General features: G+C 36.2%; 8 protein-coding genes across 8 annotated transcripts; 3 read left to right on the top strand and 5 right to left on the bottom strand. All coding sequences in view use genetic code 12, as the record gives it.

Moving 5' to 3' along the window:
• Positions 1–39: 39 nt before the first annotated feature.
• Positions 40–3,330, bottom strand: KGF56_003591 (uncharacterized protein; the record flags this gene model as incomplete). Its single annotated transcript, XM_049324939.1, has 1 exon — positions 40–3,330. The coding sequence occupies one exon, from the start codon at positions 3,328–3,330 to the stop codon at positions 40–42; it is 3,291 nt and encodes a 1,096-aa protein (XP_049179411.1).
• Positions 3,331–5,207: 1,877 nt separating this feature from the next.
• Positions 5,208–6,677, top strand: KGF56_003590 (uncharacterized protein; the record flags this gene model as incomplete). Its single annotated transcript, XM_049324938.1, has 1 exon — positions 5,208–6,677. The coding sequence occupies one exon, from the start codon at positions 5,208–5,210 to the stop codon at positions 6,675–6,677; it is 1,470 nt and encodes a 489-aa protein (XP_049179410.1).
• Positions 6,678–6,770: 93 nt separating this feature from the next.
• On the bottom strand, positions 6,771–7,976 carry KGF56_003589 (uncharacterized protein; the record flags this gene model as incomplete). The annotated part of the gene is made up of 1 exon (XM_049324937.1): positions 6,771–7,976. The coding sequence occupies one exon, from the start codon at positions 7,974–7,976 to the stop codon at positions 6,771–6,773; it is 1,206 nt and encodes a 401-aa protein (XP_049179409.1).
• Positions 7,977–9,958: 1,982 nt separating this feature from the next.
• On the bottom strand, positions 9,959–11,713 carry AMN1 (Amn1p; the record flags this gene model as incomplete). Its single annotated transcript, XM_049324936.1, has 1 exon — positions 9,959–11,713. One exon carries the CDS (start codon positions 11,711–11,713, stop codon positions 9,959–9,961), a length of 1,755 nt encoding a protein of 584 aa, XP_049179408.1.
• A 3,397-nt stretch (positions 11,714–15,110) lies between these two features.
• Positions 15,111–17,516, top strand: ROD1 (Rod1p; the record flags this gene model as incomplete). Its single annotated transcript, XM_049324935.1, has 1 exon — positions 15,111–17,516. One exon carries the CDS (start codon positions 15,111–15,113, stop codon positions 17,514–17,516), a length of 2,406 nt encoding a protein of 801 aa, XP_049179407.1.
• Positions 17,517–17,766: 250 nt separating this feature from the next.
• On the top strand, positions 17,767–18,696 carry KGF56_003586 (uncharacterized protein; the record flags this gene model as incomplete). Its single annotated transcript, XM_049324934.1, has 2 exons — positions 17,767–18,493; positions 18,638–18,696. 2 exons carry the CDS (start codon positions 17,767–17,769, stop codon positions 18,694–18,696), a joined length of 786 nt encoding a protein of 261 aa, XP_049179406.1.
• A 1,085-nt stretch (positions 18,697–19,781) lies between these two features.
• KGF56_003585 (uncharacterized protein) lies at positions 19,782–20,846 on the bottom strand (the record flags this gene model as incomplete). Its single annotated transcript, XM_049324933.1, has 2 exons — positions 19,782–20,744; positions 20,832–20,846. The coding sequence occupies 2 exons, from the start codon at positions 20,844–20,846 to the stop codon at positions 19,782–19,784; spliced, it is 978 nt and encodes a 325-aa protein (XP_049179405.1).
• A 536-nt stretch (positions 20,847–21,382) lies between these two features.
• On the bottom strand, positions 21,383–22,732 carry KGF56_003584 (uncharacterized protein; the record flags this gene model as incomplete). The annotated part of the gene is made up of 1 exon (XM_049324932.1): positions 21,383–22,732. One exon carries the CDS (start codon positions 22,730–22,732, stop codon positions 21,383–21,385), a length of 1,350 nt encoding a protein of 449 aa, XP_049179404.1.
• Positions 22,733–22,986: the final 254 nt, after the last annotated feature.

The following is a 22,986-nucleotide window of genomic DNA, read 5'->3' as shown; positions in this document are numbered from 1 at the left end:
TGCGATTCTTTTTTATTCCATGACGCTTTTTAAACTGACTCAACCATCCGTGACTAATTCCATCGACTTCAACTCTTGGTTTACATGGCATATATTGTGGTATAATTCCTTCCATAAATTGACATCTGTAGAAATTTTATTGATATTTTTCAACAACTCAAACCCAACTTGTTCAATCCATAACATGTAATCACCAAAGTGCCCAAAACTGCCACTTTGTGGTGTATACTCGGAAATATCGAAATTCTTGCTGAAAAACGCTTTTTCATTTAAGCGACTGTGTGTAACATCTTCAACGTTTTTCAAGTCAAGTTGTTTTTGTTCTCCAATCAATACTAGTTTGGTCATTTTGCCAACTACCTGAGCCCATTTTTTGATTTCATCTTGGGTGAAATTGAGAAAAAATTCCATCTCCTGAATATGATTACGTTTGAGCTTAACCACACCAAGTGACTCTTTTTCAGATTCAAAACGCGCCATGATTTTTTGTTTCAGCTCTAAAATCAGAGTATCCATTCCATCGCCACTGATAAATGCTTTGAAAAAGGATTTTCCATCAATATTCTCTTGGAAAACTATACTCTGCAACATAATGTTGAACCGGTTGATTAACTTATTCACCCTAAATTTGTGGAACATTGGTGAAGTAGAGTAGTTTGTAGAATAGTTTCTCCAAAATATGTCATTCTCGAGAAACGTTGAAAATGGCCTCTTTAACTTGTTCAAGTACATCAACTGTTTTAACAAAGTGACAGATTTGACTCCCACATTTCCTTTACTGTTTTTGAATTGTATTAGCCAATCTCTGCTATTTGAGTCGTACTTTCCATTTTGTGCAAAGAGTAGTGCACCATCAGCAGCATTACCGGTACCACTACCACTACCACTACCACTACCAGTAGCATTGGGAGACGGGAAATAATTTGTCAAATAGTAATCTACCAAAAGATTTTCAATACTCTTCAATTTTTCACTATTCAATGACTTTGCCATCAGGAAGCTAAGATAATCAAACACGTTGTAACAAGTTTTATTTTCCTCATACATGAACTCGAGCCTATCATCCAATAAAATATTTTGAAGATTTTCAAGTCTATTATATTTGACATAGAGCATCAACGGTGTCAAGTTTTTCAAATTGAGGATATTGATATTGATCAAATTCTCAGTATTTGAAAGGATTCGAGTTTCTGGTATACCTTTCAAAATGACATGCAACAAGGAGTTACCAGACTTATCCACATGTTTGTCAAAATCTATTCCTTTTTTTCCATACTTTGCGTAAACAACATCAAACCCGGTCTTCACAATTTCAGTATAGTTTGGATGATCATAACATCGACAAAGACTAAACAACGGAGTGTGCGAGTTATTATCCTTGAGCTCCCAATCGATCAAATGTCCAATCTTTGAAATTAATTTGTGATTATGAAAGAGATAATGACCAACTGCTCGACCATATTTATCTCTCATATTGTAATATGCTATTTGTTCAGCTACAGTTGCATTATTGGTGATGATATTTATTAAATCATCTACAATACGTTCATCGGTTTCTTCAATTAGGCCATACATCAACAAGTTTTGGTTATTCATCACATTCATATCAAACAAAATATCATCAATAGAAAACCACTGCGGATCCGAATTCATTAACAAGTCGTATACTTTGAAATTTTTCGCTTTGATGGCAAAATTCAATGCACTCTCACAGCTGATATTCTTGCTTCGTAAATAATGACTCTCGGGAAGTTCCTTATCGGTATACTTTTCTTGGACCAGCTCAATGATTTTCCTTGATTTATCTACATCTTCATCAAAGATTGTACTCCACAAATCATAGTTTAATTGTGAGCTTTGTGCAAGCTGAACAAACCCATTTACAGTCTTCCTATCCGACAAGTGACATAGTACAGCATCTAAATTGCTCATTATATAGTTGAACTGGCCGTCATTTGCCCTATCAGATGAGCTAAAATTTTTGATATAGTAAATGTGCGCTTCTAAATTGTCTACTCTTGAGTGAGCAACAGTCATTATAAGTAATGCCATCAACGTATCAGCATCGATTATCAATTTGCTTGATTTAGTCGATTGAGACAAAATCTCAATAGTCTTGTATACAACAGCTGTTTTTGATGTCAGATTTAGAACTGATGAATCGGATAGTTTTTTAAACTCTTGTACCGCGAGGTAGATTCGCTCATGTAACTCGTTCATATGCCACGGTTCACTTACTGGCACGTCTAATTGATTCAATGACAAACACGACAATTTATCATAATCAGAAGCAGTCAAATTTTTGATTGCTTCTGGATCATAAGATTCCTTATCATCATTTGGATAGTTGTATTGGAAAATCAATTGCGACCATAGCACATCGTAAAGATTCAACTCGACATACTCGTGGACGAGTTTATTCAAGTCGATTCCCGGGTACATGCTGACTATATGGTTGATTAGATTATATGTTTGCTCACTATTAGGGTTTTCCTCCTTAACGCTATCCAGAATGATATTGAAGGCTTCATCTAGAATCTTTTGAAACTCGATTTTAATATTCTTGAGCTTTTTTCTGGAATGCATACGTAACTGGTGGAACTGGTAATTATTATGATGGAAAAGTTGATAAAATTTATCGCTCACGGCTTTTGACAATAAGGGGAATCCTCTTAGTAATTTCTCAAAAGTAATTGAGTCTAGATCATGGCTCGAGGAAGTATTTGATCTGATGGATCCATTAGACTCAGGTAATGGTGGAGATATTCGCCTTATAGGAGGCGGCGGAGGTAATCCACCAATCAACGAACTCTCAATATATATAATCATAAACTGGCACCCTTTAGGGAAATAGTCGCAAAATGATTTAAAATACAGAATCGACGCAATCTTGAGCTTCAAGCTTCGTTTGAACCCCTTACCAGTGTATATCATTCTATTTTTGATCAAGACTTGTTTATTGTTCATTGTATTGTAAATCACCAGTTGCTCCTTTGATATTGGAGTTATTGTTGAAGATACTGGAGTGCCCGTTTTGATAAGATGGGCCTTGATAAACTCTTCATTGTTATAGCATAGATCCCTCAATAAAGTCTTGGATGTTGAATTGTCAGTTGCCGGATCGTGAAACTCGTTTAATATGTGTGCAGACGGTACAACTATCGTATATTGATTATGCTTCAACTTCAATTCCTCAATAACATTTTTAAAAGGCGATTTAGTGTGATTAGGATTATTGAATATGCAGTTGAGTAATGGATTATATAAAACTGGAAGATGCAGCGACGACGATGATGACGATGATAGTACTCTTTGCTGATGTTGTACCATTACCTCATACCATTTTCTAACCCTCTGGTTTCTCCCAACTTGTAGATGAGTCGATAAACTCTATTGCAAAGACGTCAAACTCGCCCTTCTTTGAAATCAACTTCGTTATTTGGAATCGTTTGCACTACCCTTTTTTTTCCAAACAAAGAGCACCCCCAACCAACCCCCCGGCTCAGGGCGCCAAAACCCCTAGAAAGCTAGTGAGCTTTCAAAAGAGAAAGAGAGAAGAAATATCTTGCAATCAAACCCCTGGCGTTGTTTAGGGAAAAAAAGAACACTCTCTCAATGATGTTAAGGTAAGCCTAGACCGTTTGGCGATGTTAATAGAAATCCTACATTGATCACAAATGTAGATTTTGGTAGCGCACAATCAAAGAGTAAGGGTTAAGGGCAATTGATGCAAAATGATAGAGAGCTGGGAAAGTGAACTAACAAGATAAGGCTGACTGAGGTGGAGCCACTATCGAGCCACTATCGAGCAGAGCGAGATAGTGGAGCACTTGCAAATATACTTGAATTTAAACAGAATGGATAAATTAAATCGATGAAACAGAATGGATAAATTAAATCGATGAAACAGAATGGATAAATTAAACCGCTCAACTATTTTGGGCAAAATGGGTTTAGGTGAAAAGTTGAGATGGAAGTTCTTTTTTGGCTTTAGTGCGAGTACCGATAGTGTCTGTGGCAGTCACTGTGCTCCACTATCTCGCTCGGCTCGATAGCTCTTGTTGAGAAACTATTTCTTCTCCTCTTTTGATAACATCTTTACTCGTCATGCTTAAAAAAATTAACGTTGGAAACAGAGTCAAAGGCAATGCTAATGCAGGGAAGAGTCTATGTAAAGTATGCAACAAAAAAGTATCAACGTTGACCTTTGGCTCTTTAAACGCAAGAGATTTTAAAGTTTGATAAAGATACAAAGTATTGCCTCGCTCTACTTGATAGAAGAAAAGAAAAGAAATGAAAAAGAAAGTCAAGCCTGTGTCGACTTCCTCGGCCAATAAATAATGTTGCTCAACTTTGTGATTTGCGCCCTAGGGAGTTCGAATTCCTATCAGGCTTTTTTTTTATTGTTTAAATATGTATCCTGCACTATCTTGTTTGTTTTAATTAACGAATATGGTGCGTAATTCCTTTATCAACCCCAAAAAAAGATAACAAGTGTATTGAAAGGCAACAAGCATGAAAATTGGGGGAAAGCATGAAAATAGGAATAAGCATGAAAATAGGAATAAGCATGAAAATAGGAATAAACATGAAAATAGGAATAAGCACGGGATTGGGGGATTTAAAGACAACTTTCTAGAATTGTATATTGAACCCTTCTCTTTGTTTACAAGCTGAGATTAACATCAAATTTTTTCCATAATCATCTTGGGCGCTTATCTTTGTTACCAAAAAAAAAAATTACATTGATAAGGCATTCCTCCAAATTTCAAGATGTGAATAAAACTCTTTGGCTAAATCAATATTAAAGATTACTCTTTAGCGGGTAACTTGAGAACAATGTTTACCTATCAAGTCGTCTTTATTCAGTTGTCCTTTGTATATATGTGTATATATATTTAAACTGAATCGCCTATATCTTGTAGAAGTTTATGTACCTTGTTTTTCAAACTTTAGCCCTCTTCACCAACTAAAGAGTAATAAATCTGCCTTGTACAAAAAAGAAAATTCTTGAGTTAACGATGAATGTGGTAAAATCGAAAGCAGAAAGTCACTTGCAGGGCGTTCTATCTCATGTATCAGAGCTCCGGGTAATTGATCCTACGCATAATAATGGTGATGAAGATTTACTACACCAAATTGGCTATAAGCAAGAATTAAGGCGTCATTACTCTACACTTCAAGTATTTGGAATTTCATTTTCAATCATGGGATTACTTCCAAGTATTTCTTCTGTTCTTAACCAAGGTTTGGAAGCAGGTCCAGCAGGTCTCGTTTGGGGTTGGTTTATTGCAGGGTTTTTCATTACAATCGTTGGTTGTGCAATGAGTTTTCTCGGTAGTGCAATCCCTACAAGTGGTGGTCTTTACTATTATGCAAATTATTATTGTCCCGATCTCTTTAGAGTGCCATTGAGTTTCGTTATTGCATGCTCGAATAGTCTTGGGTTAATGGGTGGGTTGTGCAGTATCAGTTATGGTTTTGCAGTGGAGGTATTGTCGGCTGTAGCCATTTCGCAAGATGGCAATTTTAATATAACAAATGCAAAGTGTTATGGCATCTTTGCTGCTTGTGTTGTTTCAAATATTATCATACTGTGCTTGGCAACACAACATGCTGCTAGTTTACAAACCGCTTCTATTGTTGTCAATGTCTTTTTGGTGTTATTATTTCTAATTGCAGTGCCAGCAGGAATGGGTCATGGATTCAATTCTCGTGGCTTTATCTTTGGCAATTTTGAAAATGCTAGAGATTGGGGTACTGTATGGAGTGTCTTTATCTCATTACAGCCCGCAGTGTGGACAATCGGAAGTTTTGACTCGGTTATTCATTGTAGTGAAGAAAGTAAAAATGCTCAACGTTCTATTCCCATTGGTATATTGGGCTCAATTATCGCATGCTGGTCTCTAGGCTGGTTTATTGTGATTGTTTGTGCTGCTTGTATCAAAGACGGAAACGTCCCAAGAGTTTTAAGCTCAGATACAGGCTCAGCTATGGCTCAAATCATATATGATTCATTGGGTAAGAAATGGGCGGTTGCGTTTATGTCACTAATTGCGGTGGGACAATACCTTATGGCAATTTCAATTATGATTGCATTATCAAGGCAAATTTGGTCCTTTGCCAGAGATGATGGACTACCAATTGTTTATCGATACGTCAAGTATGTCGACCCTAAAATCAAAGTCCCTGTACGCGCCTCAATATTTGCTGGGATATTATCATTGTTTTTGGGGTTATTGGTGCTTATTAATGGAACTGCTGGATCGGGCGCTTTGTTCTCCTTGGGTATTTGTTCAAGTAGTTTGGCTTGGGCAGTGCCACTGCTTTTAATCTTGTTACCACATGGTTGGAAGAAATTCCAACCTGGTCCCTTCTATTTCGGTAAAACTTTGAGTACAGGAATATGCGCTGTTTCTGTTTGTTGGTTGTTTTTCATTATAGTATTAAACATGTTTCCCGATAATAAAAAAGTTGATAGAGACTCAATGAATTACACCGTGGTTATAAATGTTGGTGTCTGGTTTTTGTCATTGGTTTATTACTTTGCTTGGGGGTATAAAGTCTACTCTGGTCCAAAGAGTAATCTTGATGAGTCAAATAAGGACGAGTCGGAAACTGAAAGTGACGAATCGCCTATTCCGCTAATAGAATCTGTTATAGAAACAAAAGTTTAACAAGCCCAATTTGTTGTAGCAAATTGCATAGGAATGTAAAAGATAAAAAATAAAAAAATAAAAAAAAGAAGTTGCTAGGAGTATGTTTGTTGTTCACTTGCCCGACAGTATAGTACAGTGGATTTTCTCCCTCAAGGCTCGGATCAAATCTCTCCCATTGTGTTGTTTTTCAGCAACTGCTTTCCCACAATGGAAAGATTCAACATTATATTTTTGGGAAACTTTTTTCAAAATTGTAAACAACCGTTCATCAACAGTGCTTACTTTTCTCTTTTTCTGCTCTTCCTCCTCTTCAACAGCTTTTCTCTTCTTTTGCTCTTCCTCCTCCTCCTCAACAGCTTTTCTCTTCTTTTGCTCTTCCTTCTCCTCCTCCTCAACGGATTTTCTCTCCTCTTGCTTCAGTTGTAGTTCCGAATATTCATTCCAAAATATCTCATAATTATCGATACAGTCACCACATATAAATTGTGTCAAATTAGTGGATTTCTTGGAATTAATTATGGATGATATTTCATATAATGGTTTCTCGCACAAATCACAATACTTTAGCAATTTAAAACTTGGTAAATTACCAAATATAGCTTGTAAATCGTCAAGTGGGCGTGGATTGACAATGTTTGTAGAAACATGTGGATTTGAAATAAAGTCGTCGTCATTGTTGTTGTTGTAGCTGTTGTTGTTGTTGTTGCTGGTTGTGCTGTTTTCTAAAATTGGCTCATGCAAGCAAACATTATTTGTTGAAAGTATTCGTTGTTTGAAATTGGCCAAAGATTCTTGTCGTGATAGGTGATGATTTGCTAATGGTGCGGTAGTTGCGTTGGGCAATTGCAATTCATCTGCCTCTGATTTGTCCGATACATTATGTGTTGACAAATAATCCTCGACTAGTACTATAGGGTCTTCATCGTCGTATGAGTATTCGAAGCAATCCTCCTCATCATCGTCCTCCTCGTCGACATCCTCCTCTTCCTCCTCTTCCTCCTCCATCTCCAGCACCTCCTCCCCATTCATTTCTGCTTTTTCTCGAGTATCGATGCTTTTCCTTCTTTTCCCCTGTTTCCTCGATATGTCATTAGTTGCGTCGGAACACAGCTGTTGCAGCCGCCGTCGTCGTTGCTGTCGTTTTTGCTGCTTTATTGAACAAGTAGCTGAATTTTGAGATGACTGATTCAGTAGTCTCTTTAAGGGTGGTGGTGGGGGTAACGGTAGCGAAGTCAAAGTAGAGTCATCGAGTAAGTCTAATCTTGAAGGTTGGTGCTTTATTGATTTAGTTAGCCTTGTTGATGCTGCTGTAGACATAGAATCACAGAGCAAAGCAAAGAAAAGAAAAGAGAATGTGAATAAAACTGTTCCTAGAATTTGTGGGTTGGGTTAGGTCGGGTCGATAATTAGAAAAGTGTAAGTGTCAATGAGAAAATAGTGAATTGTCAATGAGAAAATAGTGAATTGTCAATGAGAAAGTAGTGAATTGTTAGATATTTGCCAACTACTTGCTGGCGTGTAAATTGCCCACTACTTGCTAACCTGTTGTGTAATTCCTTTAGAGACTTTTCAGTTTCTCAGACGCGTGCCAAAAGAAACGAAATGACAAAGATCTGTGAAGAACTGGTAAACTGGATTGGAGTGCCTTTATATACAATTGACTTTGCAAAGAGATATAGAACGAGTGTATAGGTAGTGTGTATCAGATATATATATATATATATATATATGTATAGATTATTCACATAAATAAATCTTCCACTAAGACTATACACACATATTTATTGCGTTATAGATAATAAAGTTGGGTTCCGTCAGATGGATAATTTTGTTGGTAAAAAGAAAAATACATAGAGTATCTGTTTAAAGGTAAAATATAAATAAGCCTTGGAGAAAGGAAAGCCTTTGACGAGAGAAGGAAAAGTTATATGCAGTTGAAGCTACAAACCATACTGTACCTCTCTGTACCACTACAATACCACGACATGAAAGCTGCCAACCACCCTGCTTGGTTTCAACTTAAAGTCTATCCACAATTAGAGTATATGGGTATCTAGTCTATAAGTATCTGAAAAGACCCATTTACACGCCCCTCCTACTAACACATCAAAGTTTATAAAGCAAAATGTTTGCAGAAGAAATAGACTTGCCTATAATTTTTGTGTCACTGTACACGGCCTTCAAATCTAGATCTCTTTTTTTCCAATGTTAATCTCGAAACATTTCACAGCATTCTTGACGCATAACTGAATCGTCATCCTCTTTTCTTGAACTAATTGCAGTAACTGCAGTAACTTAGCCTTATCATGTTACATTCGAGTTGCACCATTTACATTCGAGTGCACCATTGACTTACAATCGAGTTGCACCGATTTACTCACATTCAAAAGGGGTAAAGATATTTACTCGTTTATCTCAATACCCTACAAATTCTCTCTTAGGTAGACTTACTACTATCTCTTTTTGACCTTTTTTTTTTTTTGTATACTGTTACACTATCTTTTGTATCTAGTGCACTACTTCTATTGCACCTTTTTTTGGTTTTGTTTACTGTTACACCTATGCACTACTTCTATTGTACCTTTAGTTTGATACACTACTTTTTGTAATATGTGCACTCCACTATTGGCCAGAGTGAGATAGTGCAGAAAGGATGTTGCTACAAAGTGTCTCCACTATCGGGCAGAGCGAGATAGTGTCTGTCGACACTATCGATCGATAGGGGATGCTAGTATGGTGTCGATCGATAGGGATGTTAGTATGTTCCACTATCTCGCTCTGCTCGATTGTGTCGCCATAATAAACGAAACTCGCTAAAAGAGACTAAAATCTGATAACCTCTGTAAATGTAACTAAGAAAAAGCTTTAGCTTCTTGTCATTATGTATAATTAGTAAGATAATTACAACATTTCTTTTTATATTTTTTACATTTCTTGTTATCTTCTATAATAAGATATTATAATGAAGGAGAGTAACATTTGAAAATAGAGAGAGAGAAAACGCTAAGAAGTCGGGCTTCGATAAAGAGTCGGCTTTGATAAAGAGACAGCTTCAACTTGGCGCGCTTGTCTGTGCATAGAAATATGAGGTAGTAATTTCTCTACAAGGCATATTTTTAGGTATATGTATATATACGAATTATCACCATTACCCCACAAACTTTACAAAAGATAAGGGGTCACCTCCTTTTTTTTTTGTTTTACAAACAAGACTCATATATATTAGTAAAAACAAACTACTAACAATTTGTCACTATTGATTTGCCATTATATCACCTTTTTATTCCTGCGTCTGTATTTTATATCACCAATTTATTCCTGCGTCTTTTTTTCCTTAGTTCTAATACCCCGGGAATTGTTAAATCTCCATCGTTTGTGTGGTTATTTACATAGTACAAAACATCATCCATAATCTTGGTCGCTATAAGTTTATCCATTTCCAACTCTTGTATTCTCATCCTGTACATTAATTCCTCGCATAGTTCAAGCAATAGTAGAATTCTACTCTCCTTGCTTAGCACTTCACGACTTCTTTTGAATTCAATCAATTTAGTCAAATCAATTAATTGTAAATTAAAACACAACTCTAAAACAGATAAACGTGGGAAAAACATGCTTGAAGTAGCACGATTGAAAATGGATGAAACACCCAGATTCGTCAATTTGGGACAATTGTTCAATGATAAACGTGAGATATTTGGTAATGTTTGTGCGATTTGCCAAAGTATCTTATCACTGATAAAAGAGCCAGCTAATCCCAAGGTATGTAGTTTCCTGTTCTGGTTGATTAGTACATGTACCGAGTTATCAGTGATTAAATGACCTTTATTCTTTCTGCCAATGTTAACACTCCTGAGATTATGGTTTGATTTGAAAATGCTATAAAACCCAGAATCGGTGATTGACTCGCATGCTCTAAGATCGACAACTTCCAAATTATGACAATATTGTCCTACTCGATGACAAAATAAATCATCAACCGTTTTCGATCCAGTTATAACTATTTTCAAAAGCTTATCTGCCAGAGCTTGAAATATCTGTAATGGCGGATAAACTTTGGGACACATAAACAATTCAAATGTTTCCAATTGCTGAAAATCTAGCGTTGTTATGCACTTGTTGAAAACAACTTGTCTTAAATGGAGCAATTTATGTAAGTTGAAATGTTTTGGTTGTATCAAGTCATGTCTCCTGTTGGCAAGGTACATGTTAAATTGTGTTTCATTATGGAAATAGAATTTACTCAGTATTATTTCACTGGTGATTTTATTAAATAGCTTGTTGACAAGTGAACAGTTGTATAATGGGTGACGGTTTGTCGTCGTCGTCGTCATTCTCGTTCTATTCACCGAGGGTGGCAATGTATTCTCACGCATCGCCTTTATGGCTAATTCCTTTGTGCCATGAATTAATAAGGCATGGTTGTAACTCAATGGTGTCCTTCGAATTGGTGTAGGTTCATGTGGTGAAACTGTATTCTGAGCATCAACAAAGGAAATTATCTTGTAGACAATTTCGGGGATTTCAAATATAGAAACGCGTCTATTCTTTTCTGCTTTTTGCACTTTGGGGGGGTTGGCAGGGGAGACAAATTGGGTCAAGTTGGAAGACGAAACGAGCTGCTTGTGTTTGGTGCATTTGAATTGAAAATCGCTATTAGGCGTATCCAAAAATGTGAATTTGTGGGGTGTTTTCTTTATAGGTGTTGTTTCAGGCGTAGGATTCCCTTCATCATCATCAGTCAAATCAGGTAAACTTTCCAAATCTGAAGAAGATGCGGATATAAAATAATCGTTACTAGTACTACTTGTATCGATAAAACTTGGTACACAATGGCCCGTTCTTTTTCTCCTCGTTGATTTACTCCTCTTATTTGCAAACAATGCATCAAGTGAACTCGAAGAAGTTAATCTCGCTTTCTTAGCTGTATGTTTATCCTCCTCCTCCTCCTCCTTTTCCTCCTTTTCAACATCATTTAACAACAAATTCCCGATTGATAAGCTTTCATTTGTAGTGTCGTCATGTGGCAATGGACCTGTTTGGTTATAGCTCATGACTTGAAAAGTGGATCAAAATTAATTATATGTGTTATGTATTATTTAAAAAAAAAAAATGCAAAATGACTAGTAAGAATTGTAGTGTGTATATGACCTGCTATCATAAATTCTAAATTAAAGTGATTTGAAGTGAAAAATGGAACAGTATATGCCTCGATATGCAATAAATAGTGCAGAATATGCTTTAAAGATAGACTAGGGTGAGTTTTTTTTTCAATGCCAAAGCGATCAGCTAATCAACCAAGAAGGGACAACAACTAAGAATTAGCTATCAACCAAGAAGTGATGGGATACCGCACACTATAAAACGTGTTGGTTGAAAATCAATAAAAAAAAAAGAATAGGAAAAGTAGGGTGTTTGTTTCAATTGATGAGATTGAGTCAAATATATATAGATGTGCCAAAGGTCTTGATAATTGATAATAAAAAATTCTTGCGTTGTGATGTACCTAAGTAAATGAAAACCCTTTCTTGTTTTATTATCTTACTGTGGAAAAAAAAAGCCAGCTTTTACATCACCTAGTGCGATTATTTACCACGAAAACTGGTGAGGCTTGTTGTTGTTGTTGTTGTTGTTGTTGCTGTTCTGTTTTCAATTTATTTTGTAAATTGACCTTTTGGTTAAACTTTAAACCCAAAAAAAATTGCTTAAAACGGCTCGATGCTTGATATTCAACGTAACAAATTGGTTGTTATCTCACAAAAAAGAGCTCTACCAAACAACCAACCAGCCGAATTCAATTCAAATAGGATTAAATTCTTTATTTGAATACCAACAAGTTTTTTAAAGAAAAATTGTCATAATAATCTTTTACTTTGTCCCCTTCAAAGAGATTTAGTTTCTGCTTGTTTGTTTTAAATGGCTGGCAGTATAACCTCTTTTCGCACCCAAAACTTTAAATTAGTCGTGCGTAGATGGAAAAATTGTTGAAGTGTCGCAATAAATTTTTCTGGTAACTAATTCACGAACGAGCTGTTGAAATAAAAAATGCTCATCAGTATAGAAAGGGAAAAAAAAGAGCCCATTGGTACAGATTGGTACAGAAAAACGAATTTATTGGTACAGAAAAAGGTGCTGGTGAATTCTTCTTTTTTCTTACTTTTTAGTTTGTTTACGTTATATATCTTTTTGGTACTAATTTTGTCCTAATTCTTCTCCAGGTCATATTCTCAAATGTAATTCAGGGGAAGGAAGGGGTGTAATGATAAAGCAGGGAGGGGAGAGGGGAGAGGGGAGAGGGAGGGGTGGCCATGTAGCAAATAACGAGACAAGAAGAAGTGATAGAATATTTAGCATATACCAGCTTGATAAATGTACTAGGCAACGCATTTGCTGGTTTCGAAAACAGCTTGCCTTGGAAACAACCAGGACAAAACCTTTCAACGGGGAAAGGTTTCGCTCGGTTGTCTGGACAATTTAATCTCTTCATATTACGCATTCAACGTTATGATTGCAAAAGTTATCCTTTATTTTTTCAGTTGTACTGAAACAAACATTTTAATTTTAGGCACAACAGCTTATTTACTATTATTACCAGCCATAACTATAGAAAAGACGACAATTTATCTGTGCTGCACAAGTGATTGACAAATTATCTATGCTGCACAAGTGATTGACATTAGCTTGGCTAATAGCATATCGACGCCGCATTCTCAAATATCGTTTCTCTTAGTCGACAACACCCTCACCTGCATTATCGCATGTCTTAGAGTCCTTCACTACCAGCCTCATGGTAGCTGCAAGTAATCGTTTTACTTTGGTTGGTACCAATTGTTTTCTGTTCCATGTGAGCAGATGTCAAAACACAATACTGGAAGCAAACAATCAATTAGGTTGAGAGTATCCTGCAATTTGGGCATTGGTGTAGCTAGCTAAAGGTATTTTGCAATTTGGGGCAGTGTTGTTGCTAGCTGCACTGCTTCCTAGTGTTGTAGCAAGCTAGTAAGTACTGCTCCATTATCTCGCTTCGCTTGATAGTGTCACTACTCGTTCTTTTTTGCGATAATTATATATTGCTACTGTATCCTTCTTTTTTTTTTGGACTTTTTTGTTGCAAAATCACTCCAAGTTTAATCAAGACAAATAAGACACACTCTTCTTGAATAAACTAATAAGGTAAGCAAAAAATAAAATGAAATAATCAAACCCGTGTGTTTGTTTTACAAACATGTTATCGCTCTCACCTGCTACTACCCCTCCACCAATTGTTACCCTCTGATATATGCTTTATTTTCTCTTTTTAGTTTCGCTTTTCTTGGGAAAAAAATACAGGTCCCTATTGACGCCAAAAAAGGAAATAACGTTGTAAGTGCGGCTTACAAACATAATTTCCTATTCAAAGTAGGACGGAACAACTTTTAAAAAAAAAAGAAAAAGTTTCTATACATCAAACGTGTTGCTAAATAGTTCTCTTTCTCAAAATTGAAGTTTTTGACTAGAGTGAAAAAGAAGTGTCTAATTGATTGTGTGCTTAGTTAATTATGTGTTTTAATAAAATAATGCGCTTAGCTTAACATGTAGAATGCACCTGGAATGATTATGCGCTGTTACGTAAGTTAAAGAAAACGGTAGGTGAACAATTGACATCATTGTTGAATTACATATATATATATACACTTTTAATCAAAGTTAACTATGGAAAAAAAAAATACAGTTTTCCTTACAATTATGACTCACTCACACCTTTCCCATGAAGCTCCAATACGATAACAGCACTGGGAAATGATTCAATTATTATAAAGGATATAGTGTGAATTTTAAGTTGATGAGGCTATGTCACTGTTGTAATCACTCTTTCTAGAAAAACTTTCTCCTGTAACGGGTAGCACACAATTTTTCCTTTCATATATATCTATATATAATATATATATATATATATTATTTTTTATTTCATTGCCGCATTGATTATCAATGAGAAATAAAAAAGAAATTTGTTTTTCCATCGCAATTTGTTCCGAAAAAATCGTTTTGATATCTTTCTATTCTACATTCTTCCCCCCCTTATCATAAACAGAACCATTTCTTTGCAATCCGATATATACAAGTTTGACAAGGTATGCAAGGTTAGCCGTTTTTAGCAACAAACTTTAACTAGCATTTCACTCCATCTTGGTTCCTTTTTTGGTCCTTTTTTGGTCCTTTTTTGGTTCTTTTTTGGTTCTTTTTTGGTTCTTTTTTTTATTTTTGGGTTCCTATTTTGAGTTCTTTTTTTATTTTTTTATTTTTGGGTTCTTTTTTTCCGTGTATAAGAGTTCGGACTTTTAATTTTTCCAAATCTCCCATCACTTGAATCCCTTCCCTTTTATATTAAACCCCCCCTTCCATTTTATTCCCATTATTTGACTTTTTTTTTTTTTTTTTTAACTCCCTTTCATTTATCTTTCATTAGGAAAGATGTTGAAAAAGTCTTATCAGCAAACTAGTAGATCCACCTCATTATTTGAAATACGATTGAAACATCTTGACCATGATGTTTTGGTTCTCAAAGGAAATGCACATGAAGCAGGCTCTGTATTGTTATCGGGAAATATAGTCTTATCAGTTAATGAGCCGATATCGGTTAAGAAATTGACACTTCGACTTTACGCCACATTAAGACTTCGAGCTGATGCAAGTACGCCAGCAGATCTGGGAACCAACAGGAAGATTGTTAACTTTGCTAAACAAGTTTATGAGCATGTTTGGGACGCTAGTGAGTTTAGTGCATACTTTGATCATGTTTATGAGAATAGCAGCAGCAGTAACGGCAACGGCAACGGCAACGGAAATGGAAATGGAAATTTTAGAACGACACCTCCCCTATTACTGAAGAACCATTCAACTTCATCCTTAAAGAACTTACGTTCTAAAAGTGTATTGAGTTTAAGCAATTTGACCTCTTCCAGCTCGTCAACAAATCTCAAAGGGCAAACAATAGGCGCATCGACACATGTCTTGGCACAAGGCAATTATGAAATCCCGTTTAGTGCAATATTACCTGGCAGTATGCCTGAATCGGTTGAAGGTCTTCCAGGGTGCTCATGTATATACAAACTAGAAGCAATAATCGATAGAGGAAAATTCCACAGTTCAATGATTACAAAAAAACATTTGAGAGTTGTGCGTACCTTAACTACTGATGCTGTTGAACTATCAGAAACAATTGCCGTTGACAATACTTGGCCAAAAAAAGTGGAATATTCCTTAAGTTGTCCTACAAGAGCTTTGGCGATAGGAAGTGGCACCCCAATCAGCATAATGCTTGTTCCGTTGCTAAAGGGATTGACACTTGGTGATATCAAGATACAATTAGTTGAGTTTTATTCATACGTGGGTAGTATCCCACCTACACATAATGGTGAAAGAATAATTGCTACCAAAAAGATCAAGAAGAAGGATCCAAGCGAACTTGATTTTGATAAATGGGAAATGGAAGTTTTTTTGAGAATACCAGCCAGTTTATCGAAATGCTGTCAGGATATCGATTCGAAACATGTTCAAGTAAGGCACAAGTTAAAATTCAATATTGGGTTGATTAATCCTGATGGTCATGTTTCCGAATTGAGAGCTTCTTTACCTATACAATTGTTCATTTCCCCATTTGTTACAGTCACCTCGAAACAGGACAGCGAATCTTTGGAAAATGAAAGCAACGATGATGCAGAAGATTTATTGTTCACAAGTGATTCCTTTGAACAATTGAATGCTTTGGAGCAACAAATAGATAATAACAGAGGAAGCAACAACAGTTCATACACTTCTTTGACTGGGTTGATTGCTCCACCGTTATATGAAAGACACATATACGACCGGTTGTGGAATGATGTATCCTTTATTGAGACACCTATGTCTTCAGGTGCAACTACGCCGAGAAACAGGCAAAGCGGAATCGGTGATTATGGACAGATATCAATGCAACCTTTGGACTCCTTGGTATTGAGTGAAAACTTGAGGCAATTGAGTCTACAAAGACAGGGACAAGAGGTTGAGCCTCGCAATCCTCAGGGCCATGTTAAATTTGATCTTGATGATGAAGATGCTCAATCTGAGCAACTCAACAGCAACAACAACAACAACAACAATAATAATAATAATAATAATAATAATAATAATAGCAATTACAGTGATTATTTTGCAAGATCTCCCGGATTACAAAGAAATCACAGTTTTTTACATAACCACCTTGCAGTAACACCACCAGTTCACCTATCTAGAGCTAATTCAGATGCCAACATATTGAGTAGTGATGAAATGTCAAGAGTTCCTTCCTATAGTCAAGCTATAAAAAGTGAAGTAAGAGATGATCTATCTCCTGCATATGAACCGCCATCTTCCGACTCAGGCATCAGTTTAAACGAAGTAGATCGAAGTTTGACCAACCAAACACAGCTGCAACCACGTCGTACTAACTTACGTGGACTTACTCCATTGATGTTGTCATCTACCTCATTATCGAGATCATCCTCACAGGGGTCATCCCCCGGAAATTCACGAAACGTATCGTCATCCAATTTGGCGGCTTTATTGTCATCATCTCGAAAATCTCCAAATGCGTTAAATGCCGGTTATCATACTCCTACTATAAGTAGAGTCAATCCCAGTATGAGTCTAACACCGACAAGCGGTGCCGGAGCTAGCACGCACCCTTCGGATCTGTTATCGACAAGTCCCATACATCTACCGGTACCAGGACATGATCAAAGTGTTGCACGATTGTCAAGTAGTGCAACTGATCGATCAGCTAATATACCTTCTCGTACAAGCTCAAGTTTGAGTTTGCATAACTTGTCATTTACAGGAAAAAAGAAAGATAAGAAATAGAGCATAGTTTAACTTTTTGTCATAGAGTGTTAATAATAGATAATAGAGTCCCTCTAAGTTCTAGCAGATTGTAGAATTGAACTCCATGATGGTGATAAATATGTCTTCTGCAGCAACAATCTTTCCAATCAGCAAATCTCAGAACAGCTCATTGGAAAAAAAAAATAAATAAATTGATCAGATAATCTGTGCAAGATCATACGTCTTTATTGAATAACGGGAGATAAGCCAAGTTACGTTACTAGAAAAGATGTTAAAGACACGAGCTCTGTTGGTTATAGGCAGGATGTTCTCTTATGGACATGCATCTCAACCATCGGCACCACCATCGTCATATTTCTCTAGTCCAAGCGACGTGCCTCAGACCTTTGGCGGATATAATAACAATAGCAATAACAATAACAGCAGCAGCAGCAGCAACAGCAACAACAACAACAACAACAACAGCAACAATAGCAACAACAGTAGCAATAGTAACAACGGATATCGACAACAACTTCCGCAACAACAACTCTCACCTTATTACCTACATTCAACAACAAACTCTACACCCTTTCAATCGAGTTCGTCTTCACAATCTCAAACACACGAAGGGTCATTACGAGAAATAACGGGACTTCTAGCCATGTTTGCTCTAGCTTACATAGCTATTGACAATTACACAGAACGAATGAAACTAGAAAAACTTCATTCAGATACAACAGCAATCAATTTAAAAGCGTTGCAAGTGCAGCAATTAAATTATCAAAAAGAGCGCAAAAAGAGAGATTTGGCTATTTTACAAGAGCGAAGAGAGTTGGCGAAACGTAGTTTCAAGATGGGATTGCATATAGCCATGTTGAGGAAACAATTGATCGATGCAGGATTAGATCCTGTGAGTATGGATCAGGCCGTGGCAGAGTTTGAAAAAAGTGTTAAGGCCGATAACTCTATAAAGAATGTTACTGGACAATATCTTTGGCTAGATGACAAGTCAGGTATGTATACAAGGAGAGCGACTTTGAATTAGCCAAGTTGACAGTTGGCAGTTGAAAATAAGTGTGTGTGTGTGTGTGTGTGTGTGTGTGTGGGCGGAGGTGATAACTCGCGATATTTTCCGATTACTAACCCAAGATTTGTAGATTATAAACAGCACTTACCAGATTCAGTGGAATATGATAAAGCAAGGAAACTGGATTGAAGAAATGGAAAAAAAAGAGGGAGAATAAAGGGTGTATTAAATAGACTCGACTTTATGAAACAATTGTACAATCTTTTGAACCATCTTTGAGCCACCTTTGAACCATTTTTGAACCATTTTTGAACCATTTTTTAGACCATCTATTAAACCATCTTTTAAAGTTGGTAATACAAAGGTCGTGTGTATTGTCACACAACGATTCAAATTTTTCAGTCTTCATCCCAAATCATTTTTTTTTCACTTTAACTTTTCTTTCTTCTTCTTCTTCTTCTTCTTCTTCATCAATGTCTTTAATTAATTGGCGCCCATTAGAGTCACGGTCTATATGATGTATATAACTTTCTACATATTGACTATTTATTGCCATGTTGTAATTTATTTTCGTGCTCGGGTAAAAGCCATAGATTATATTTATATGTTTTTACCAGCCTTTGTTTGTCGTGTTTATCCTTTAATGGGTTTACTACGCGGTTCTAAACATACATTTTCCCATCGCTTTGTCCGTTTTTTTTCCCCCCCAGCAAGGAATGTTCTGGAATGGAGAGCGACCGATGATGGTGATGACTTAGGTTTCACCCATTTCTATGTTGTATCAAATCAGCATCGATTTGTCCCAATGATCTCTGTTTTAGTTTTAGTTGTAACAATTTAAACTTTGGACAACAAACACTCCTTGCTTCTATTCCGTTTGTTTCGTAGAATTCCTTACAACACTGATATAACTCATCGATATACTTTGAACATTTGGACTCGTTATAGCCATTTCGTTGTAAACAGTCCTGAATTGCACAGGCTCTATCCTGACAAGCTTCAGACGACTCTGGCATTTTTAATTGATGTAGTTTTTTCCCTTGCTGAGTCAAATGTCAGATTGGTTTTATAATTTATCGGAAAAAGGAAAAGGAGAAGGAGAAGGAGAAAAAGAAGGAGAAGGAGAAGAAAAAGGAGAAGGAGAGGTGACAGAAAGGAGACTTTTAGTTGATTCAAATTTCTCCTTTTTTTTCTTTTGCTATCTCAGTACAAATTGAACTTGTTAATAATATTGAGTTAATTAGTTACACAATTTTTTTCCAGTTATAAGTCATCTATTCAACAGTTGATTTATCCAAGTCTGTATGATAATCATCTTCGTCGTATTCGCTTGGTTCGCGTATAACCAAAGGTATGAACTCCTTCTTTGCCTCTGCTTTTTCCATCTTAAATTTGTTACTAAAAAATATCAAACTTGCTAGGAACAAAGATACTAACAAAGTAATCAACCCCCATCTAGATAAGTACCATCTCAAGCTCTCTATCTCTGATCTAATTGCAGAATCCAACTCTGTTGTAATCTTGTGGTTGGTTTCCTGGATCCGTAGAAACAATTTCTTGACATTTAAGGTGTTGGTAGATTTTTCTTCATGTATCGCAACTTGTGAATCATTCTTAAGCATTATACAATCGTTATTTAATTCGTCCGATATGATATGGAAATCCCGCTCCAAGATGTTCACCAACGTGATTAATTCATTTATGTGCTGCTCTCGACTCCTCGTTATATCAACTCTTATCTCTTGCTTGGCACTTTCAAACAAATACTGTTCATTTTCCAACTCAAAATTTTGCGCATAAATAGTGGATAGTTTTGATAACTTTGAATTTAGTTGGAATATAAGTAATTGAATAATTGAATCACATTGCGAGTCTGTAAATCCAGCCTCTTTTAGCTTGGAAAACACCGAATACGTGTCAAGGTACGGCTCTAAGTTGTCGAATATCTCAGTTAAAAACTCATCCTTGCGAGACCCCTCAGGTATGATTTTTGCTTCACCCAATTTAACACCATCGTTGAGCTCGCTGTTGATGACACTTGAACGTGGAGCCGTGTTACCGTCAAGCTGTTGCAGTTGCAGTTGCAGTTGCAGTTGCAGTTGCTCAGGAGACATGGCTTGTTTGCTCAACTTGCTATCTCCACCATCTTGCAGGAGTAGACGTGTCTTGTCCTTGTTAACTTCTTGAAAGTGTCTCCAATTGGATGAAAAGTGTCTCTTACATTTGATTTGCTTATACTTTGAGTAACAGCTTCTGAACAGAGGACTGTTAAAAGACTTGAGATAATTTAGAGAGTATCTCACTTGGTTATAATGCGCTCGCACTAAGTAGTGGTTCATGGTAGGTGTACTTAAGGTGGAAAAAAAAGAAAGAAAAAATAAATAAAAGGATTGAACTGGTTGTGCTATGGTTATAGGACTTTTTTTTTTTTGTATTTTCAATACTAAACGGTGGAGGGCTTATGCCCAATATCTCAGTACTGGAAAAGACCGAAACCCTTGAGTAGCTCTCCTTTTATTCAACAGTTCTTTCACCCAAAAAAGCGTAGTAACTGAAATAGGGCGTGAGGCAAAACAAAAAAAAAAAAAAAAAAAATAAAAAAAAAAAAAAAAATAAAAAAAAAAAAAAAAAAAAAAAAAAAAAAAAAAAAANAAAAAAAAAAAAAAAAAAAAAAAAAAAAAAAAAAAAAAAAAAAAAAAAAAAAAAAAAAAAAAAAAAAAAAAAAAAAAAAAAAAAAAAAAAAAAAAAAAAAAAAAAAAAAATTAAAATAAAACGAATCAATATTTTTGCAACTTTATTTTTAGTGAGTGAGTTGCTCTTAAACTGCAAAAACCCTCATATCATCAGCACCAGCACCCTTGCTCAGCTATTCTTGCTAACCAATATCATGTTCATCTTCATCTGAGTCATTTTTTTTCGGAAACTTGAATGGCTGCTCTAAAGAATAATGGTAGAGTGCTCTGGAGAAGAATGAAAATCCAAATCTAAGGTGCGAAAAATAAACTACCGCCATATTTTGAACATTTGCAGTTTTCTCAATACATGCATATCCTTCGAGTTGATTTCTAGTGTGGGACATGTTCATACAGCCAACTACTAAATCTGGTATAGGTGGGAACTCTTCGCTAAAGATTTCGCTTTCTGGCGTCAAGGTGTCTGCTTTGGTCATTAAAGCTTGAAAATTCACTGTTCTTGTACTCTGGTCACAAAGATAGACAACCAATGTTCTTTGGTCTAAATAACCTGAGATTATCTCTTCGGCAATATTTTCTTGATCTCTGCCGTCTCTTGCGGAGTTTACTTCATCATCAGTCACTGTATAACGCTCTTTTGTAAACTTATTGACCAAGGTGATCTTTGGCATTACAGATTTGAATTTTCTCAATTCTTCTGGGTTGCAAGTATTGGCCATAGCAACTAGCTCAACCAAAATCGCATTCTTCATCGAATTGGTAAAATCCTCGTTTTCTTTCCAGCAATTACCCAGTTTCTCGTAGATTGTCAACTCAGTAATAGTTGGAACCAAACAGCACCATGTAATAAATCTACCAATTTCTCTCAACAACCTTACTCTTTCAGCAGCAATATGGGACTTGCACTGGGTAAAATACTCGTTTCTAATGGCTATGACATATTGCACATCTTTCTTTTCTGGGATAACGATTGTCCTATCTGAATCCAAGTATGGTTGCGGAATCTTAGGTGGCGGCTTTAACATAGGGGGCGCACAGTGTAACACTAAACAAATGGAGTCGGGGGTATTAGTTTTTGGTATATACTCTAAACATTTGTTAAGGCCAACCGGCGTGTCTCCTCCGGGACGAAAGGTTTTCCATAACAAACTTGGGATTTTGAATATTACTTCCCAATTTGAAACGAAATCGTTTGCAAGGTCAAAAATAAAGTTGCGTTCTCTTTCCTTTTTATGATGCAACAATTGGTACTTGTAATCTAGGGTGAATATACCTAATAGCTCGAAAAAGTTGGTGATAAACTCATGTATATTGTACAACCTCATATAAAGAAATATAGCAATGGTCAAAACAACTCTAAAGCAGTGGATTCTGAACAAGTCCCATGTAGTGTAGTTGTCTTTGGACGAGTCTAATGCATTTGGGAAGGCACTAGAAAATAAACCTAAACTCGTAGCTGGTAAGCCATTAAATTCATGAGTCCTAGTGGTGCTGTCATAGACAACTATTTCATCAAGTTTTCGTGAAAGCATCTTGTTCGCTGCTCTTTTTATGTGCTTCTCTCTTTATGGGTCTATGGTTGCAACAGGTATATATGAAATTAGCCAATATTGCACCAAGAAGGGAAACGAAAAAAAAAGGTGTTGCAAAACTCTTAAACTATAAATACTATTGAGGATGGCAAGGTTTTAGAATACAATCTATTATCTTTAATGAAGAGATGTGTGAGGGAAAAAATATAAAAGGGTAGGAGGCTATCGAGGGGAGCGATGGCACTTGGTGTCGG

This window comes from Candida oxycetoniae (assembly GCF_023343755.2).
Source record: "Candida oxycetoniae strain CBS 10844 chromosome Unknown scaffold31, whole genome shotgun sequence".
Lineage (NCBI taxonomy): Eukaryota > Fungi > Ascomycota > Pichiomycetes > Serinales > Debaryomycetaceae > Lodderomyces > Lodderomyces oxycetoniae.
Note: the sequence above shows the minus strand (reverse complement) of the source record. Positions and strands in the feature narration are given on the sequence as shown.